This window comes from Anopheles cruzii, chromosome 2 (genome assembly GCF_943734635.1).
Source record: "Anopheles cruzii chromosome 2, idAnoCruzAS_RS32_06, whole genome shotgun sequence".
NCBI lineage: Eukaryota > Metazoa > Arthropoda > Insecta > Diptera > Culicidae > Anopheles > Anopheles cruzii.
Genome location: NC_069144.1, coordinates 47,358,173 through 47,376,398, shown reverse-complemented (window position 1 = coordinate 47,376,398; position 18,226 = coordinate 47,358,173). Strand labels below are relative to the sequence as shown.

The 18,226-nt window shown below is 54.0% G+C and overlaps 4 protein-coding genes across 7 annotated transcripts in view; 1 reads left to right on the top strand and 3 right to left on the bottom strand.

The window, feature by feature from the left end:
- The first annotated feature begins 259 nt into the window (after positions 1 to 259).
- LOC128268470 (DNA repair protein complementing XP-A cells homolog) lies at positions 260 to 1,345 on the top strand. The gene has a single exon (XM_053005581.1). The coding sequence runs from the start codon at positions 392 to 394 to the stop codon at positions 1,223 to 1,225; it is 834 nt and encodes a 277-aa protein (XP_052861541.1). The 5' UTR covers positions 260 to 391; the 3' UTR covers positions 1,226 to 1,345.
- LOC128268469 (protein tumorous imaginal discs, mitochondrial-like) lies at positions 1,249 to 3,873 on the bottom strand. Of its 4 annotated transcripts, none has more exons than XM_053005580.1 (6): positions 3,616 to 3,871; positions 3,281 to 3,489; positions 2,582 to 3,192; positions 2,235 to 2,514; positions 2,100 to 2,163; positions 1,249 to 1,582 (listed from the first exon to the last, which is right to left on the bottom strand). In XM_053005580.1, the coding sequence occupies exons 1-6, from the start codon at positions 3,809 to 3,811 to the stop codon at positions 1,413 to 1,415; spliced, it is 1,530 nt and encodes a 509-aa protein (XP_052861540.1). In that variant the 5' UTR covers positions 3,812 to 3,871; the 3' UTR covers positions 1,249 to 1,412. The 4 variants fall into 4 exon arrangements, with proteins under 4 accessions (XP_052861540.1, XP_052861538.1, XP_052861539.1 ...); XM_053005578.1 differs by lacking the exon at positions 1,249 to 1,582 and having other exon boundaries at positions 1,678 to 2,163; positions 3,619 to 3,679; positions 3,719 to 3,811; XM_053005579.1 differs by lacking the exon at positions 1,249 to 1,582 and having other exon boundaries at positions 1,678 to 2,163; positions 3,619 to 3,671; positions 3,726 to 3,811.
- Positions 3,874 to 4,339: 466 nt separating this feature from the next.
- Positions 4,340 to 7,495, bottom strand: LOC128268271 (uncharacterized). The gene is made up of 3 exons (XM_053005320.1): positions 7,279 to 7,495; positions 4,573 to 4,789; positions 4,340 to 4,487 (listed from the first exon to the last, which is right to left on the bottom strand). Exons 1-3 carry the CDS (start codon positions 7,493 to 7,495, stop codon positions 4,340 to 4,342), a joined length of 582 nt encoding a protein of 193 aa, XP_052861280.1.
- Positions 7,496 to 10,999: 3,504 nt separating this feature from the next.
- Positions 11,000 to 18,226, bottom strand: part of LOC128279202 (titin-like) — an 84,143-nt gene continuing 76,916 nt past the window's right edge. The window contains 7 exon segments of the mRNA XM_053017920.1: positions 11,000 to 12,259; positions 12,313 to 12,627; positions 12,770 to 13,069; positions 13,466 to 14,790; positions 14,856 to 14,997; positions 15,065 to 17,857; positions 17,926 to 18,018. Coding sequence (XP_052873880.1) covers positions 12,075 to 12,259; positions 12,313 to 12,627; positions 12,770 to 13,069; positions 13,466 to 14,790; positions 14,856 to 14,997; positions 15,065 to 17,857; positions 17,926 to 18,018 — 5,153 coding nt within the window. The 3' untranslated portion in view covers positions 11,000 to 12,074.

The following is an 18,226-nucleotide window of genomic DNA, read 5'->3' as shown; positions in this document are numbered from 1 at the left end:
ATGACGAACCTGACCAAGTGCCGATGATCATCGTCACGAAAAAACACGAATTAGAAGTTGGGAGAATCACAGATAATGGTGTTCACTCGTAAACAACGTTCATCGGAAAAAAACAAATTTGTGGCTGCTGTCAACCTGATGCGTTTACTGTCCCTCGTTCAGCGGTCGTAAACGGTGAAATATTTCACCATTGACAGCGCGCGCGGTAAAATCGTGTGGTATTACTCGTAGAAAGTAGGAAAATGCAACCCAAAATGTGTTGTAAAATGGTGCCCACTTGATTACCGATTCGGAATTGTTTAAGCTGCTTCTCGCCGGTGATTTCGTGTTTCTTACATCTCATCTCAGCCCAGTAGATCCGCGGAACACAAGTTGTTGTCCCCGGAACACAATGAGTGAGCCTCCGAGTTCGTGTTCTAATGGATTGGAAAACCTGTCCGACTATCAGCGGGAGCGGATCGAGGAAAACCGACGGAAAGCGCTCAACTTGCGAAAGGCGCGACTTCTCACGCATCCGTACGGTGCTGAAAAGAGCCAGCAAACGGCAGTGTCGGTGAACAACGTGATCCAGGTTTCTGGCACAAAGTACATCGATAGTGGAGGTGGTTTCCTGATTGAACAGCGCACGGGCCCGGATGGCGCGCAGCAGCAGCAGCAGACAGAAGCACCGGTGTCGGATGCCGTCCCGGTTCCGGTTGAATACGATGAGTGTCTCGAGTGTGGCGATCGGTTTGCTGATTCCTATCTGCTCAACACGTTCGACTATGCCGTGTGTGACGCGTGCCGCGATAATGAGGGCCAACACTCGCTCATTACGCGCACCGAAGCGAAACAGGAGTATCTGCTGAAGGATTGCGATCTGGACCGGCGGGAACCGATGCTGAAGTTCATAAGCCGCAAAAACCCGCACAACGTGCGCTGGGGCGAGATGAAGCTGTACCTGCACCTGCAGATTGAAAAGCGCGCCCTAGAGGTCTGGGGCAGCGAGGAGAACCTGTTGCGCGAGAAGGAACAACGCGAAGACAAGCGAGAGGTGGCCAAGGTAAAGAAGTACAACAAGCGGCTCAAGGAACTGCGGATGGATGTGCGAAGCAGCCTGTACGATAAGACGGGACAGGCGCACGTGCACGAGTTCGGAGACTCCGAGGTGTACAACGAAGCGGAAGACACGTATACGCGCACTTGTGAGACCTGCGGACATTCGGAAACGTACGAGAAGATGTGATTCCGGTTGCCGGTTTCGGTTTAGTACTAAGCTTCCGTCATGCGAATGCGTGTTCTATGTCTCCATGTTCATTTTTCCTGTGGAAATTATCATTAAAACAGATAATTGTAAGATTATGCACTTCTCGGCCTCGGTTTCTTTTCTAATCCGAATCAGGACACAGAGGCCCATCTGATGGGCTAAGGACTCAGTTGCTGCTTCGGGTTTTTGCTGCTGCCTCTTCATCCTTTGGCTTGGCTTGGCTTTCGTCGCTGCTATCACTGTTGCTGGAGGATGAGGGGAGCTTAGTGCGATCCTTCAGCGCCTCTCGCACCATGTCGGTCAAATCTTGCGGTTCCGCGTAGCACACTTTGCCACCTACGTAAAGGGAAAACGAAACGCTGTTTCAGAATGATCCGCACGATCGGCTTACACAAAGAAACAAACAACGATTGTTAAGGGCGTTCCGCAATTTATTGTCCTTTTCACTCAACTCCACTTAACAATCGATGTTTGTTGTTTCGATTCCTGCTCTACACCGTTCCGTCGAACGGACTCTTGAGTTTTTCGTACAACCGGTCCTGTCTTTGGCGCTCGCGAGCCTCCTCTTGTTCGCGCTCAAACTTCGCCAGGTTCTGTTGGTACATGTAGTAACTGAACCACCCCAGGACGACCAGGACACCGAGCGAAAAGTAGAATCTTGACCCTAGCTGCTCCTTCCGGTAGCTCGCCGTTTCGGTTTTATCGTGCGTCGCATACTCGTCGTAAGATTCGTCCCGTGCGCCCTGCGTGTACTTCTCGGACACGTTCGATGAAGACCAAGAAGACGACGATGACGACGACGATGCGGAGGTGGAAGAGGAGGAGGAGGAGAAATTGGACGTGGACGACTTACCATCGGTCTTAAACGTAACTCCCATTATCTGTCCCGGTGTGTCTTCTTCCAGTTCCGCGTATGCCTGGCGTACAGCAAATGATAAAAACGCTTAATAACACACCGAACGCGGTGCCTTTCGCGGGACCTCTTTACCTGTATGAGCGCTTTCTGTTTTGGGGTCAGCTTGGTCGGTACTTGAATCTTCAAGTGTATATAATGATTGCCACTACCGTAGCTGTTCACCCGACGCAGCCCCTTTCCGGAGAGATTGATAAGCGCGTGCGAGGACGTTCCCGGTGCGATCTGGATCGTTTGATCCTCGTACACACCCTGGATGCGAATCGTTCCGCCCAGGATCGCTTGCGACAGAGAGATGCTCGCGTCCGTGTGTACATCGGCTCCGTCCCGTCGGAAGTAGCGGCTTTTCTCTACCCTGTGCGTTGGAAAAGATGGCTTAAGTACAGCGGTTATCGGGGCAGCTACCAGTGCCAGGCACTTACCGGAATTTGATGAAAATCTCCTTACTACCCACGTTCATGCGCACCATCTGCTCGTCCTCAATACCGGCCGGCACCGGCACGGTAACCCGTTTTCGTTGCACCGTCTGTCCCTTGCCGCCACACTCCAGGCACGGGTACTTGATGTACATCCGGGTCCCCTGACAGTAGCGGCACGTCGATCGCATCACAAACGGTCCGGTCGAGATCGTTTCCATACCCGTGCCGTTACAGTACTGACACTTGCCCGGCTTGGTACCGGGTTCGCAGCGCGATCCGCTGCACTTCATACACGTGTCCACCACATTCACGTCGATGTCCTTGTTCACACCCCGGGCGGCCTGTGCGAACGTTAGGTTCATCGTGATCTCCTGGGCTCCGCCGAACCCGAACTTGGAATCGCTAAAATCGTCAAAACCTGACTGGAAACCACCGTCACCGAAAATCTTCCGGAACAACTCCTCCGGATCGATGGTCGAACGGAACTGCCAGTTCTGCGAGAATCCTTGCGGCCCAGCGCCGGCCCCCGGGCGACCGCCGCCTCTGCGATTCATCTGTTCGGACGTTTGTCCGAAAGTGTCGTACTCGCGCCGCTTCGTGTCATCGCTCAGCACCTGTGTGTGTGTGTGTGTGTGTGTGCGTGTGTTGTAAACAAATCGTTTGATTTATTTTATGCTTAATTATGTAATCCCCCCTACCGACCTCGTAAGCTTCGGAAACTTCCTGAAACTTGCGGCCCGCATCCGGATCGTCTTTGTTCGTGTCCGGGTGGTACTTTTTGGCCAGCTGATAGTACGACTTTTTGATCTCCTTCGGCGACGCGTTCTTTGTCACACCGAGCGTACCGTAATAGTCCTTTTTGTGGAGAATGTTTGAAGTGTAAAACGTCCTAGTGTTTCGCAGTGTGGTACCTGGGCCGTCGAGCGGACAGAAAAAGAGGGCGCGAGAAACAATCAGAACGGGTTATAAACCGCGGAACTCGATCGGGAGGGCGATGGAGATGCATGATGTAATATGCCCGCAATCCGGTCACTCACAACTGGAACGTCCTAGCGGCGGTCGCTGGATGGCGGCCGGTGTGAAGAGATGTCGGCTGATGGGCTGGTGCTGTTGCGGGTGGGTAGTGCTACCTTTACAGACACCGCACGCCGTCCGGCCCGGCAACCGGCCGGCGGAAGCCAGAAGGCCGAAGCCTTTCGGTGAGAAAACCTGCAAAATACCTCGCGAACCCATTTTGGTCCGATTTTCACACACGAGCACGGTCGGCACACACAATGCGCACGAGGCACTGACAGCTGGTGCACAGGGTGGTTCGATTGTTGTTTTGCCCTGGACGGTTTTTGACGTTTCTCTGCTCGGCACACAAGGTATCTATAGCAGCGAAGAACGAAGCACAAGGTGACTGTTGGAAAACACGTGCCGTCGATTTAAAAAATCGCTTACGAACATATCGACAAAGTAACGAAGTTGAGCGCTTGTTGATGTAAATAAATCAGCGTATGAATTCAAAGCAGCATTAAATTTACCTCGGTAGCTTTCCCCGCTCTATCGAATCAGATAAATTGGCCGATTGAGTGCAGGGTTTGTTTTTCGTCAATAAAACAAAATCGCCTTCGTAATGTCTAGGTTTATTTCTTTGTTTACTTATTCGCATAACCTTCTCTGTTCCTGGGTCTCTATATTTACAGAACGCAACACGGCTTACTGGCTAAAGATCATTGCTATCTAACTACGCTTCAACGCTGACTAACGGGTTGCTTTTCAGTCTCGAACGAACGGTCTCTGGTATCGGTTGCAGTCTAACCGTTTCGCTAGCTGCTTGCAAAAGTGCACATCGCGCAGATAGTCACCGAGAAAAACGGACAGCAAGTACCACTGCTTCATACCGGTGGATTGCGATTTGTAGTTTCTGCGGGAGGGAAACGAACAACCAAAGAATTAGATACCCCGTCTATCACTCTATCGCTGGAGCAACGTGCGGACTCGGAACTTACTTCAAAATGTCGTTCCAATCAGGTTTGTACTGGTCCATGCGTGCACTGCTGACCGCGTGGATGCGGCACGGTTCCTCCTCGATGCACGCCTTCGGTCCAAACTCGTGCAGAATGCGCCGCTCCGCCTGGGCCACATCGATGGCCAGCCAGGAAAGCTGCTCCGGTTCTAGCGTCGTCCCAGACAGTGTCTCTCGGCGGCTGCGCGACTGATAGGTCTCTGCGAGTGTGTGTGTGTGTCGTGTGGGAGAGAAGAATGCAATCAAAATCAACTGGAAGGTCATTGCCATCTAACAGGCGGCCCACGCTTTCCCTGCACATTCCCAAGATTCTCCCGGAACCAGTTTCACTTTTAGCCGAAAGCGTACGATCTTGGCGGGAGGACTCATACAGGCCGCGAGCGACGGGTCACCCTAGCCATAACGACGGCAAAGCGTTGGAACGAAACGAATGGCAACTTATTCTTTTTCAGCACGCCTGTTCGATCCAGCAGCGGCGCGCGGTTTAAAACATTTATGCAATGCTCTTATTTCGACGCGATTACGTGACGCGCTGCCGTCGCTTGCGCCGATGGCGCGCTTTCGGGTACTTTCTGTCTTTTTAATTTTCAACACCAAAACCGAGACACGGTATTTTCCGGCCCGGCACCCAGACCCTGGAAGGCGTCTCTGGAAGGGACCCGTTTTTCGAGCCGCGTAGAAAGCAAAACAAAAAATCGATCCACGACGTTCGGCTTGACGGTGGAGACGAAGAAATTAGTGCCGGCCAATGGTGCTGCGGATTTGACGCTGCATCGCTCATCTCGTTAGTGTGGGGAGCAGCGGCTAAGATTCGCTTTCTTTTCAGGGCTCAGTGAATAAGGAAATGACGGCCGGAGGACATTCGATCCGCAGCTCCGCCAGCAACGTTTGGTTAATGTGTTATTGGTCCACCCGTCGCAGATAAATCACGGGCGCTGCGGGCTACCGGCACCTGTGCCGGCACTAATGGCCGGCAAACACAACGGAGGGCGCGGATTGACAGCAATCCATGGGCCGGTACAAACATACCTAATGCCCGCTAATTCTTTGCCGCCTTCCGATATACACGTCCGCGTCCGCGACGTTTGGCCGATCCACGCCGATCGATAGGGACAAAAAGCCAAACCGAAAGCCAAAGCAAAAACGATTAACGACAGTGCCAATCAATTTTCTCTCGATAATTTCGAACGGATTCGAGGCCAGGCCACTCGCGGAAGAAAGGGGCCATTCGATGGGGCCGTCATTACCGGGAAACGCTGAATTTGCACCACGCTCCGCATTTTGACTTTCTTTTCGACAGTTTTTAATTTTGGCCCTCCCCAAACACGAGTTTCATCCGAATGGATGCAGCATAGTTGTTTAATTAACGGGGCACCACGGGGCCGGTTGATGAATCGGTTCGAACGGTTCTGATTCTGCGTTCCGCAAACAAACTTGTGCCGTTGGACTGAGTGGGTCATTTATTTTAATTGCTTATCTTATTCCAGCGTTTACGATGGCGATTACGTAGTGGTGGTTGTGGCATTGTGCGCACTCCATCATCCATGCCGACGGAATAGGGTCAGAGATCCAGAGATCTTCGCCCAACTCGCCCGTCCAGCGCGGTGTACTTTGGCAACGGTTTTTGGGCAGCTCGCGCATTTCGAAACACTTTGTTGGCGGCGCGGTTCGTGCATGTCGGGGGGCGCACGCAACGGTTCATGGCATCGCGGACCGGCGCGCCGTGGGGTATCATTATCGCGGGCGCCGCCGAAACATGACGGACGCCCCACCGCACCCCGTGCATGCTGCAACGGGACTCGAATGTTCGGCCTCGGGCGCGTGTGTGCGTGTGCAGAGAGTAGCAAAGAAAAGCGTAAGTGAGTGACGCCTCGGAGCCTGCCGTTTGGTCCGTGAAATGTGGGTCAAGTGGTCAACCTCGGGGGGCCGCCGGGCAACCTACTCATCATCGCTGCCAGTGAGTCAGTAAGCCGCCATCGAACCTCTCTCTTATTGTACCCGCGGCCCTCGGACAAAGATTACCGGTGCGGGGAGTGGTGCAAAAAAAAAAAAACCCCGAACCGACAAACAGGTGTGAAGTTGGTCACGTTGTTCAAAGCGCTTCAAGCAAACTGCGGCGAGACTCTCCAAGGCTTCGCCGACGGGCATCCCGATTGCGATCCGTGCCATCTACCGAGAACCGAAGAGTGTTAGATAATGGAGTGACCAAAACGGCCAGCCCAAAGGTAGTCCACCTTGGAGAAGCTGCTCCAAGACGGATCGGCTCCTCGATGCATGGCAAATCCAGCAAACGAGGACGCCATTAAGAAGCCACAAAACAAGAAACAAACACGCAACAAAAAAAAAGCGAAACCCAAGGTGTTGATTGCTGTCCGAGATCCGAGACAAACGGAGGGATCCAAAAGTTTTCACCTTCACAGAGTGCGCACGGCACATAAAGCGGCCGACGGGTAAAGGTTTCTAGTTTTTTCAGGGGCCGAGGGTTTTTCGTGGCAAGCTTCTATTAACCGCACGGGCGAAGGTTGCGCCACTAGTAGTTTAGCTACACGCTTGTTCTAAACGGCCTTAACAGCCCTCGGTCGGAGTGCCGCGTCCTTAAAGAAACAAGAAATTCGATTTAACGGCCCCCCCTTTAAGTGTGCCCCGCTTGTAGTAACCTTGCGTTTCTACTAGCACCAGTAGCACTTACTTGGATTGAGCGAGTAGGCGAGCTTTTTGGCAAAGTTCGCCAACCGGACGGAGAGAATGATGACCGGGAATCCGATTAGCTGGACCGGCAGCTCGAACAGCGGTTCCTGTGCCCTGACCGCTCGCTGACGTTGTCGCCTCTCGTCGAGGTCGCTCGAGGCGAGCATGGCGAACAGGAAGAGGTAGCCGGCCGCCGGTAGCTTGTTGAGGACCTTCATCTTCAGTTCAGTACAGTTTCCCGGGCAACACAGACACACTGATTCGGATTACTTTTCTTTTTAGCACACTCACACACTGGCTGGCACACTGCACTGATCTAAGTACACATTGGGTGGTGACAGAATTTGTCGAATTAAAGCGCCTTCATTAAATCCGCGCACTGGAACTCCGGGCGCGATGCAAATAGTGTGGCTCCTTGCTTACGTAAGGCACCCGGTTTCGTTTACCGCAGCCTCTCGGAATCGGTGTCCCAATCACAAGAAGTAAACCTGCCCTAGTGGCGAGAAGAAGCTTCCCAGTGGTGGCTGGAGTTCGAAGCGAGCACGCGTCCGCTGCCGTTACAGTCCGATACGAAACTGACGGGCCGGCCAGATCCACTGCGGGCAGCGTGGGCCAAAACAAGGGGCCCAAAACCACAGAAACGCGCCGCCGGGGCGCATTCGCTCGGCTCGGTCCAGAGAGAGAGAGGTTTCTCGCTTTACTCTCGTGTAAGTCTTTTGATGTAATGGGTCTTCGAAGGCTCGCGCCGTTTTCGCTGGGAAGCACCTTCAGGCAGGCGAGTTTTGTGAGCTCGGGGGGCTCGGCGGGGCCCGTACGACACCCTACCGAGACACACACACACACACACACACACGTGCATGGTGCAGCCTCAGAGCACGCGGCCGGTGCGCCGATGCATGCATGCCGACGGTTTGAAAGTGTAAGCAGATGGCGGGCGTTTAGCTCGGGCTCCGTCAGTCGGTCGGTAGGTCGGCCGTTCGATCGGTTGCCGGTTTCAAGCCGTTCGGAGGAGCGGCCACACTAATTCGTCCCCCCGCCGACGATTGAATAACATGTGTACCTGCCCCGCGTTTAAGCAATCCTTCGGCTTCGGTGGTGGCTTAAGTCTGGGTGACTGGGACCGTTTTTTTGCTTCTCTCCAGCATTCTCTCTTGCTCGCTCTCTTTCCCTTCGGTTGGCTTTCGGTCGCATGGAGGTCCGCGCACAACGGCCAACAAGATTTTGCGCAGGTTGCTCATAAAGTCTCCGATCGGCTGGAGGTGGAGCCTCAGCGCCACAGTCAGCCAAGCTCGGGTCGCTAATGATCTGCAGAGCATGGCGCGCGCCCGATCCGCGACCAGGGTCCCTGACAAAGAATCGAGCGTCGCTGGCAGGCTGCCGCGCTGCTGAGTGGAGTGGAGAAGGTTCGACCAGAGTTACCTAACTTCTAGGAAGTTGCCCCGGAGAAGTTGTCGCCAAATTGCCGGCGCATAAATCTGGGGGCTCATTTTTATTGTAGAGCGCACCCCACCGGTTGATCGCAGCCGGACTGCCACAATAGCGAGACGACATAACGACGTGGGGACGGAAACATGTAAAAGTCGGGTCGGGGATTCGGGTCGGGATTTCCGTTATCAGCCGGTTTTTCTCGAAAGCCGGCCCAATCGATGGAGGCCCTGCGATGGTTTGATAGAGAAGTAAATAAATAAACAAAGAAACGGACGAACCAGTAATGGCTTCGTATTTCGAGCTCGAATCGGAACGAAATTTCAATGGCCTTCTGAGCACTGCACTGTCACTGTGAAGAGCAACTGCGAGCAGCAGTCTTGCAATATCCTTGAGTGGCTTTGTCGGATGTACATTCGGAAAGTGTTTGATCTTCAGTTGGCCAGGCAAACTTGTCCCAAGCAGAAACGGGAAGCAGAGTAGCGCTGCGAAAGTGAGTTTAAAAATTGGCTTACCAGATACTCGCCTAGTTTCTTTTTCCCTTAGTATAAACACCCATTGTTAGCGAATATTGCGACAAATTCAAACAAGTTTAAGGATTCGAATTCTGTTTTCTATTCTATGTGTATAATTAAACTTATGTTCAATTTGAATAAAGCTGTGCTGTTGTTGCGTTAGTCTGCCAGTCCATTGAGTGGCAAGAAAACGAGTAAACAGTCGAAGAAATAAATCAAAGGCTACTAGGTGATTAAAAACTTGCAAAGCTCAAGTGTTGACAGTCGATGATAGTTGTTCGAATGTAAAAAGCTCAAGATGGCCGATCGGATAGTTTCTTGTAAATTCACATTTTTGTGGAATTTTATGTCATCTATTGTGCCTTGTCTATTAAGTGTTCGCGAGTGATGGCGGACGAGAACAATTCACCAAAGAGTGTTGATTGATTTTTTGGCCACCGCCTCCGCCACTTTCATGGAACGGTGGACCGACAGGGATCGGTCCCGAGTGCTGGTTAATTAAAAACGTGGTACATTGGCAAGTTTCATAATCGGTAAGAAACGATGGTCTGTAGCCATGCACTTTCTTTGATTGAACGATTTCGCGGCGGACCGTGGTGCCAAACTATATTGAATCGTTTGTGTAGAACCACACCGATCCACCAGACTGCAATGCCGGCCCCTTCTCAAATGAAGCAATGGGGGGAGGAGATGCAAAACCCAACGCCGATGTCGATGCCGATGACGAGTAAGCCATTCCCAGAGAAGTGGTTAAGTGATGCGAAACAAGCGGCCGGCAAAATGGTCCAACTAAATGGCGCAAAGCGTAAAGCATGCGAAAGAAAGCATGGAATGAACGGCAACACAAAAAAAAGCGAACCGACAACAAACCGCTCTCGTCGAACAACTTGCATACACACGCGCCGCCGCCCGGTCGCCACTTTAAGGTATCAGTTTAATATGCCTATTGGTTCGTATTATGACACAGATTATATTGTTATACCCGGCCCGGCCTTACGTAAGGCACCGGTGGTCATCGGAGGAGCCTCGCGTAGCGGAGTGAACGGCGCTCGCGGTATAATGTGCTCTCTTCAGCGATCGTGATGCATTTTTTTGGGATGCGTAGTTTCGGGACGGTCCAGTTCCAGTTCAAACCCTACACCGGCCCATCGCTAAACTGATGATGATTCGTTCACGCGCGGGAAGTGGATTTAATTGAAAAAAATAGGTAAGCTTGATTGCCCCTTTCGCGAACGTACTACGTGCGTCTCGGCGCGGCGTGTATGTTGGTCAACAGGCGCGCGCGGTCTTATGCTCCGTCGCCGTCGTCGTGTTGCATAACAATTGGCACATCATTAGCGCACTGACTTCGTGACCGCGCGCGCGCGTTCGATGCGCTTCTTCGGCGCGCTGATAATGTAGTGCACAAACAAACAATTATAGACGTTCGGGCGGGCGTGGGTTGGCACGCCCGTTGTGACATTGAACTTCTTCGATTTGGGCGGCCCCATTTATCGGTGGGCGGCTGCGTTATTGCGTAACGATTTGTAACGGGAGCAACGTGCGTGATTGTGACAGGCCATCGGATCACGCGACAGCGTATAATGCAACACACTCACCTTCGGCATTTGATTGGGTACTTTCCTGGGGCTGTCCATTGAAACCAGATTCCGAAACGGGATCGCTGCGAAATAAAGAGCCGTTTGTTAGTAGGACAACTCATGGAGAAACACTTGGTCGGACGGCTTCCCGAAAATTCCAACACTGACGATACCGACGGCGATTTGATTACTGAATAATTGATGGACTGTATTTTGGTTTCGGTACACACAGTTTTTGTTTAAAATCGTTATAAATTAAGCATCGTGTGCTCCTTTTTTCGCACAACTAAAAGTAGTAACAAAGAGTGTAACAGAACAGGAAGATTGCTAGAACGCTCGATTCGATTTTTCTCTTCAACAACACTCCTTTCTCTCTTAAACTAGATTCAATCGCGCTTTGGGTCAGGCGATATAGATAATTAAAGATTGATATAAAAAAAATGTTGGAACCACAGCGAGTTCCGCCAAACAAATTTCGACTAGAGTATAAATAGTAAATAGTGGGCAACGGATCAAAACTACTCATTTGGCCCGCAGAGTTACACGAGGACGGCCATTCAGCTGTGGGTCCGAAAAGGGACAACATTCGCACCAATGTTTTCCCCCTTCGGACACCGGAGGGTGCTGTGTGGAAGCCCCGTGTGGAACCATGCTCGGTTACGGCCTGTTTTGGTACGCCAAAGCATTGCCTCTATGCGTTCAGAAAGTTGCTAGAGTCATACGCAGCCGGGCTACCAGACCACAGACTGGTCCACGGTAGCCCTCTCGTGGTGGCTGCAAGTCGTTGCTGGTTGTGTCAGCGGTTGATCGAATAAATTAAATACAATTACCCTACAGATTTCTCTGACTCTCCTCTATTTCTCTCTCCTCTCTCTCTCTCGCTCTTTACGCTCGCTTCCTCAATAAATCCCGTTTGATTCGATCTTCATCGGTCATGATCATTCCTCGAAGGACTCTTTTATCACAGTTCCATGCGGATTCGGTTTCAATTCTTGGTCTGGTCTTGTTTGCAATTTCCTCTCGATTCGCTAGCGTTGGGTGTTATCTCCGCTCCAGGCTCTGTCCGATTTGCGAGAGCGCTCCGATAGAGACAACATTAGTTAAGCAACATTTACATACACAACAGCAGCGGTGGCGGCGGCGGCGGCAACAGCGGTTGAATTGGAGGCCACCGCCGGCCACAGATTCACTACACGTATGGAACACTGGGATTGGTTGGATAGTTTCTGACGATATACAATCTTTCCTTCCGACGACGATTACGCCGAAGGGCCGGTTCACTTGAAGAGGTTCTTCGCGTTGGCCCACAGTTTGAAGAAGTACTCGCTGCGCCGCAGCAGCTTGTGACGGGCGTAGCTGTTGATGTCGGCCGTCATGTTGTGTTCACGCAACCAGGACGACGTGTTCGTGCCGGTCGGCTCCGAGAAGTCTCGCGTTGTCTCGTCGTGCGTGTCATCCGGGGCTGTGCGGGAGACCGGAGATTGAGCGACTCAAACCAAACCAACTCGACCAGACCACACTTACCCGCTCCCAGCTGTACGGTGTATGGTTCGTCCGATTCCAACGGATCACTGATGCCGACCTCGTTCCGGGCCATGATGCGGATCAAGTAGTCCTCACTCTCCTGCAGGTCCTTGATGTTGAACGACTGGCAATCGGCCGCCACCCGGCCAACCTCCATCCACATCGTTTTCTTCGCGTTGCGGATCGCAATGTTGTAGCCCTCGAGCGGTGCTCCTCCGTCCGACTCTGGAATGCCCCATTCGACAATGTTGATGTTCGGTCCGAGGTAGCGGATCTCCAGCGGGCCAGTCGGCGGGGAAGGAACGGCTGTAAAGATGAAGCGATTGCGTTAGAAAAACGGTTCCGGCTCTGGCAGCCACGGCAGCCATCGATTGGCGCACAAATGAACATAAATGAACATAGAGCTTTGACAAAAAAAAATGGTCTGTACGATAACGATCGATCTTACTGGCATGTGACTTGAGCACGACGCTTTCCGACACCGTGGGCGTGCTGAGCCCAACCGCGTTCTCGGCGAATATCCGGAACACCAGCTCCGACTTTTCCTTCATATTGTCGACACAGTACGACAAGCAGTTGGACTCGAGCGTCTTGATCTTGGTCCACTGCTGGGCCGTGGTCAGCCGCTTCTCGATAATGTACCCCGTGACGTCCGACCCTCCGTTCGTTTCCGGCTGTAGCCACTCGAGCTTCACGCTCTTGCTGGTCACATTCATAATGCGCAGATTTCGTGGCGCCGACGGAGGTGCTGTTTGTGGTGAGGTTCGCGTGTAGTTTCGGGTTGTGGGTTGGTGGTTTTTGTGGTGGAAAGTGTTCAGAGGTGATTAGATACATTGTTTGTTTCTTATTTTTTAGCTGATCGGCCCCCACTAGGAAGCCTTTTTGTGTTTAGTATCGGGGCGGGTTTTAGTATCGAGTTTTACTGTAGTAGTAGTGCTAGTCAATCAGTTGGTCAATGCGGACTTAAACGGTGCCGTTATATAACTTTTGGGCTTGGATTATTTTCATTTACAGTCGACAGAAGGATTGATTATGATAGTTTGACGACACAAACAGGACGGGACAGTTAGAGTTAGTGGACACTGGACGTAAGCAGTAGTAAAAATGTTAGGATCACCTCCTAGGAGGTACTGCGGACACTTACTGATTTCCTTTCCAGCGACGATGGACTCCACCGTCTGGAGCGGCATGCTAGTGCCCACCTTATTCTTGGCGGAGATCTTAAAGTCGTACGCTTTGTTCAACGCCAGGTTCTCGATCAGCAGCGACGTTTCGGTGGACGAGGTAGTACTCACCACCTTCCACACCTTCTTCTTCGCTTCCTTCACCTCGACGATGTACTCCGTTATCTTGCTGCCACCGTTCGACTCCGACGGTTGCCACATCAGCGTGAACGAGCTGCTCGTCATGCCGGACGTTTCGATTGGACCGCGCGGTGGCGAGGGTGCCTCGACCGTTTGCTGGATCTTCACCGTGGCACTCTCCAGCGGCTCGGAGCACCCGACCGGGTTCTGGGCGATCACACGGAAGTGATACTGGGTGCTATCGATTAGCTTCTGGATGCAGTACGACTTGATGTTGCGCTGCACCTCGGCCACCTTGATCCAGGCGTTCTTGTTGGCGTCGTCACACTTCTCGATCGTGAACTGCGAGATCTCCAGGCCGCCGTCATCCGACGGTGGTTTCCACTCGATCACCACCGCCTCGGGGCTGAGTTCCCGCACGATGATGGGACCCTCCGGTTTGCTCGGTTTGTCGATCACCTTGAGCGTCAGATCGACCGTGGCAGAACCGGCCGAGTTGCGTGCCTCGACCGTGTACTTGGCGGTGTCGGCCCGATCGAGCGACGAGATAACGATCGTCGACGATTGACCCACCGTTACGATCGTGCGCTCGGCACTCGAAACAAGGGTCTCTTCCTCGCGGAACCAGACAATCTGCGGGGCCGGGTAACCGGTAAACTCGGCCACCACCTTCCATTCGTCGGCAACGCGTAGCTTCTGAACGATTTGCTTCTTGTCTACCGTCAGTGTCGGTTTTTCTTCGATGATCACCTGGCAGCTGCTCTCTACACTGCCCATCTCGTTCGAAGCTTTGCAAACGTAGCTGGCACCACTGTCAACCGTGGTGGACTTGATCACACACCTGGCCACACCGTTCTCGTACGACACGTCCTGTCGGATCGGCTGTCCGTTGCGGAACCAGGCGACCTCCGGTACCGGGACGCCAGCCACGATGCAGCTCAGCGTCACCGATTGGCCGAGCCCAACGTGAACGTCTTTCAGGGGCTCGCTCACCACCGGCGCCTCCTTCTTGATCGGTGCCATGATCTTGTAGTAGGGCGAGTTTGGCGATGCCGGTCCCTTGCCCACCTCGTTGACAGCCGTCACACGGAATGTGTACTCGGAGTTCTTCGTCAGTCGCGTGACGGTCGTCGTAGTCTCCTTGATCGACGTGACCTCGGTCCATCTGAATGGGGAAAGCCATAATTAGCAAAATACTGGTCGAACGGCCCATTTTCGGGCGGTACTCACTTTTTGGCACCCTTCTCTTGGTACTCCAGCACGTACTCCGTGATGGGGCTGTGGCCATCATCAGCCGGAGCCTTCCAGAACAGCGTGATCGAGTCGTCCGTGATGAGCGTCGCTTCCGGGGCTTCCGGAGCTCCCGGTTGTTCTGTAAGGACGAAGGAACAGCACATGAAATAACCCCGTCAACAACCAACACCATGGCCGACACTTACTTTTAATGATCAGCGTAAAGGAGGTGCTGGCATCACCGCACTCGTTGGAGAGCTTGAGCGTGAATTCTCCGGCATCCACTTCGGCCGCCCGCTTGATGGTCAAGCTGGCCGTTTCGTCGGTTACGGTCGAGATAAACTTTGCCGGCGACGGGATGATGATGCGCTTGTTGACGCACCATTCGGCCTCCGGTTTCGGCGTAGCATTAAACTTCACATGGAACGTGATGTCCTCGTCCTTGCGGATGGTAAATGTTTTCGGTCCCTCGAAGATCGTCGGAGCCACCTTGATGATCTCGACCCGAAGCTTCGACGAGGTTTTCGCGTTCGACACCGTGCACGTGTACTCGTCCTCGTCCTCCTCGGACACGTTCTTGACGAGCAACTTGCGGACGCACTTTTCGGCCACCAGCTCGTACTTGCTGCTGGATGCGGCGATGATCTTGCTGTTGCGGTACCACACCACTTCGGCCGATTCGGACAGTTCCACCGTGAACACGGCATCGTTGTCCCGGGTGGCGAGCGTCACCTCCGGCAACCGTTTGACAAAGTCGACGACCGGTTTCTCGACCGTCAGCCGGGCCTTGGCCCGTTGCTCCCCGACCACGCACGTGTACTCGCCCGCGTCCTCGTCGACGGTCCGGTTGACCTTGAGCGTCTGCCGCTTCCCGTCGATCGACAGCTGGAAGTGGCCGTTGAACGACAGTTCGTCGGCGTTGCGATACCAGCGCACCAGCGCGTCACCCTTGGTCAGCTCCAGCTCGAAGATGGCGTCCTCGCCCCGGGCCACCGTCACATCGCGCGGCGGACTGATGATCTCCGGCGGGAGCTCGATCACCGACACCTCGGCCGAACACTCCTGGTCGGCCAGGGCGCACGTGTACTCGCCTTCGTCGTGCACCGACGTGTTACGCACGTACAGGGCACGCGTTTTGCCCTTCTTGCTGAACTCGTACTTGCCCGCCGTCTCGACGATCTTGCGGCCCTCCTTGTACCAGGTGACGTCCGCCGTTTCCGACGTGATCTCCACCTCGAGCACGGCGTTCTCCTTCTCCTTCGTCTCCACATCGTCCAGCCGGCGCAGGAACTCGGGCTTCGCCTCGATCACCGTCAGATGGCACTCGGTGAGCTGTCCCTTCACCGTGCACCGATACACGCCCGTATCGTTGACGATCGGGTTCTTGATGCTCAGCTTGTGCACCTTGCCCTCCTGCACGATCATCCGGTGGTCCATGCCGCTCAGTTCGCGCTCGTTGTGGAACCACTTCGTCGACACGGTGTGCGAAGTTTCGCACTCCAGCGTGACCGCTTTGCTCTCCTCGACGGTGACCGTCTTCTTGAGCTTCTTCGTGAACGTTACCTTGTCCACCTCCACCGTAACGCGGGCCCCGTGCGAAGCCTTACCGATCGTGTTGGACGCGATGCACTTGTAGTTGCCCGAGTCCTGCTCCGAGTCGGCCTGCTGGATGAGCAGCTCAATGTTCTCCCCATCGTACGCCTGTTTGACGCGTTTCGACGGCAGCAGCGTGTTGTTGTTGCGCAACCAGAGAACCTCCGGCACCGGATTACCGGTGACCTTGGCCGGCAGCTTAATCGTGGCCCCCTGCGCTACGTTTTGCTCCTCGAAGCGCTCCAGGAACAGCGGTGCCTGCGGGTTGCCGACGTTCGATTCGTCCACCGTCAGGAATGCCACCGTTTCGACGCTACCCGCCGAGTTCTTAGCGCGCACCGTGTACTCGCCGGCGTTATCCTGCGACGGGGCCACCAGCGTAACGGTGTACATGTTGCGATCGACGTGCGTCACCGCACCGTCCAGTGCTACCCCGTTCTTGAACCACTGCACCTCCGGGGCCGGATTGCCGACGATCTGCGTCGACAGCACGACCGTCTCACCCTGGCGGATGCTCATGCTCTTGAGCGGCTCCAGGATCTGCGGTGGCTCCTGCACGCCGGTCTTCACCTTCACCGTAATGTCCAGCGTCGATTCACCTTCGCGGTTGCGGGCCACCACCTGGTACGAGCCCTCCTGTCCCTTGTCGATCGCCTTGATGTGCACCACCGTGCAGTACATGTGCATGTCCGACTCGACGGCCACCTGCACGTTGTCCTTGCTGGCGATCTCCACCCCGTTGTAGTACCAGAGTATGTCCGGTTCCGGTACGGCCACCAGGCGGCACTCGAGCAACACATCCGACCCGGCGTCCACGTACTGTGCCTTCGGTTTGCGCGAGAACGTCGGAGGGATGCCCTCGAGAATGTCCGCCAGCGACGACTCACGGGACATGCTCTTGCGCGATAGCGTCGCCACGTCCGAGCCGTGGTCGGACGAGACCGAGTCAACGACGAGCTCGGTCGCGCTCGATGCAAACCCAGCCACGTTCTTAGCCACGCACGTGAACGTGCCCGCGTCCTCGGGGAACACCTCGCGAATGATGAGCGTCGCCACGTTGTCATCGTCGTAGTAGATCTGGAAGTCCTGTGACGGCTTGATGATGGCCGTCTGCCGGAACCAGGTGATCGAGGGCCGCGGGAACCCGTCCACCTTGCACTCGAACTGCACCGTGTACCCGTCCTGGGTCGTGATCGGCTGCAGCTTCTCGACGATCTTGGGCGCCAGAGGGCGCCGCTCGCTCGGAGCCGGCTTCTCGAAGACTGGCAGCTTGTCGATCTTTTCGTTTAGCGTCTTCTGCACGTACTGCGGGTAGGTGACGGCGTCCATCAGGTGCTCGCGACGCACGAACCCGCGCTCCTCGGACCACGAACGCTTCACGTACCACCACTCGGAGTTGCTGTGTTCTGTCGGTAGGAAGGGACGCAACCGGGTGAGTTAAGTGCCCGCGCGGAGGACCCACGGTTTCGCTTACCTATCACGTAGACCTTCTCTCCTTCGACGATGTGCAGGGCTTCCTCATTTTCGGCCTCCACCGCCTGAATGCAGTACATGTCGTTGGCATCTTCTACAAAGGAAAGGATACGTGAGCGGAACATGCGAGAGCATAGTTTGCTAGGACCACTTACCTTCACGGACTATTTTCAGCGAAGCGGTTTCTATGGTTTCCACAAAGACGAGCAGTCGATTCCGGCAGCGAAACGAAAACGAAAGAAAGTGGCATTAGTTTCACGTCATCGAAACTCGGCAGCAGCAGTTGCACTTGTGTAAGTATC

What these genes read in the sequence shown, in the direction of transcription:
- LOC128268470 (XM_053005581.1), top strand. Translation starts at nt 392, where the DNA reads ATGAGTGAGCCTCCGAGTTCGTGTTCTAATGGATTGGAAAACCTGTCC.
- LOC128268469 (XM_053005577.1), bottom strand. Translation starts at nt 3,811, where the DNA reads ATGGGTTCGCGAGGTATTTTGCAGGTTTTCTCACCGAAAGGCTTCGGC. An exon ending in GCCGCTAGGACGTTCCAGTT is followed by an intron (nt 3,490 to 3,615) that starts GTGAGTGACCGG and finishes TCGACGGCCCAG; the next exon opens with GTACCACACTGCGAAACACT. An exon ending in AACAGAAAGCGCTCATACAG is followed by an intron (nt 2,164 to 2,234) that starts GTAAAGAGGTCC and finishes GCTGTACGCCAG; the next exon opens with GCATACGCGGAACTGGAAGA.
- LOC128268271 (XM_053005320.1), bottom strand. Translation starts at nt 7,495, where the DNA reads ATGAAGGTCCTCAACAAGCTACCGGCGGCCGGCTACCTCTTCCTGTTC. An exon ending in CGCCTACTCGCTCAATCCAA is followed by an intron (nt 4,790 to 7,278) that starts GTAAGTGCTACT and finishes ACACACTCGCAG; the next exon opens with AGACCTATCAGTCGCGCAGC. An exon ending in GATTGGAACGACATTTTGAA is followed by an intron (nt 4,488 to 4,572) that starts GTAAGTTCCGAG and finishes TCCCTCCCGCAG; the next exon opens with AAACTACAAATCGCAATCCA.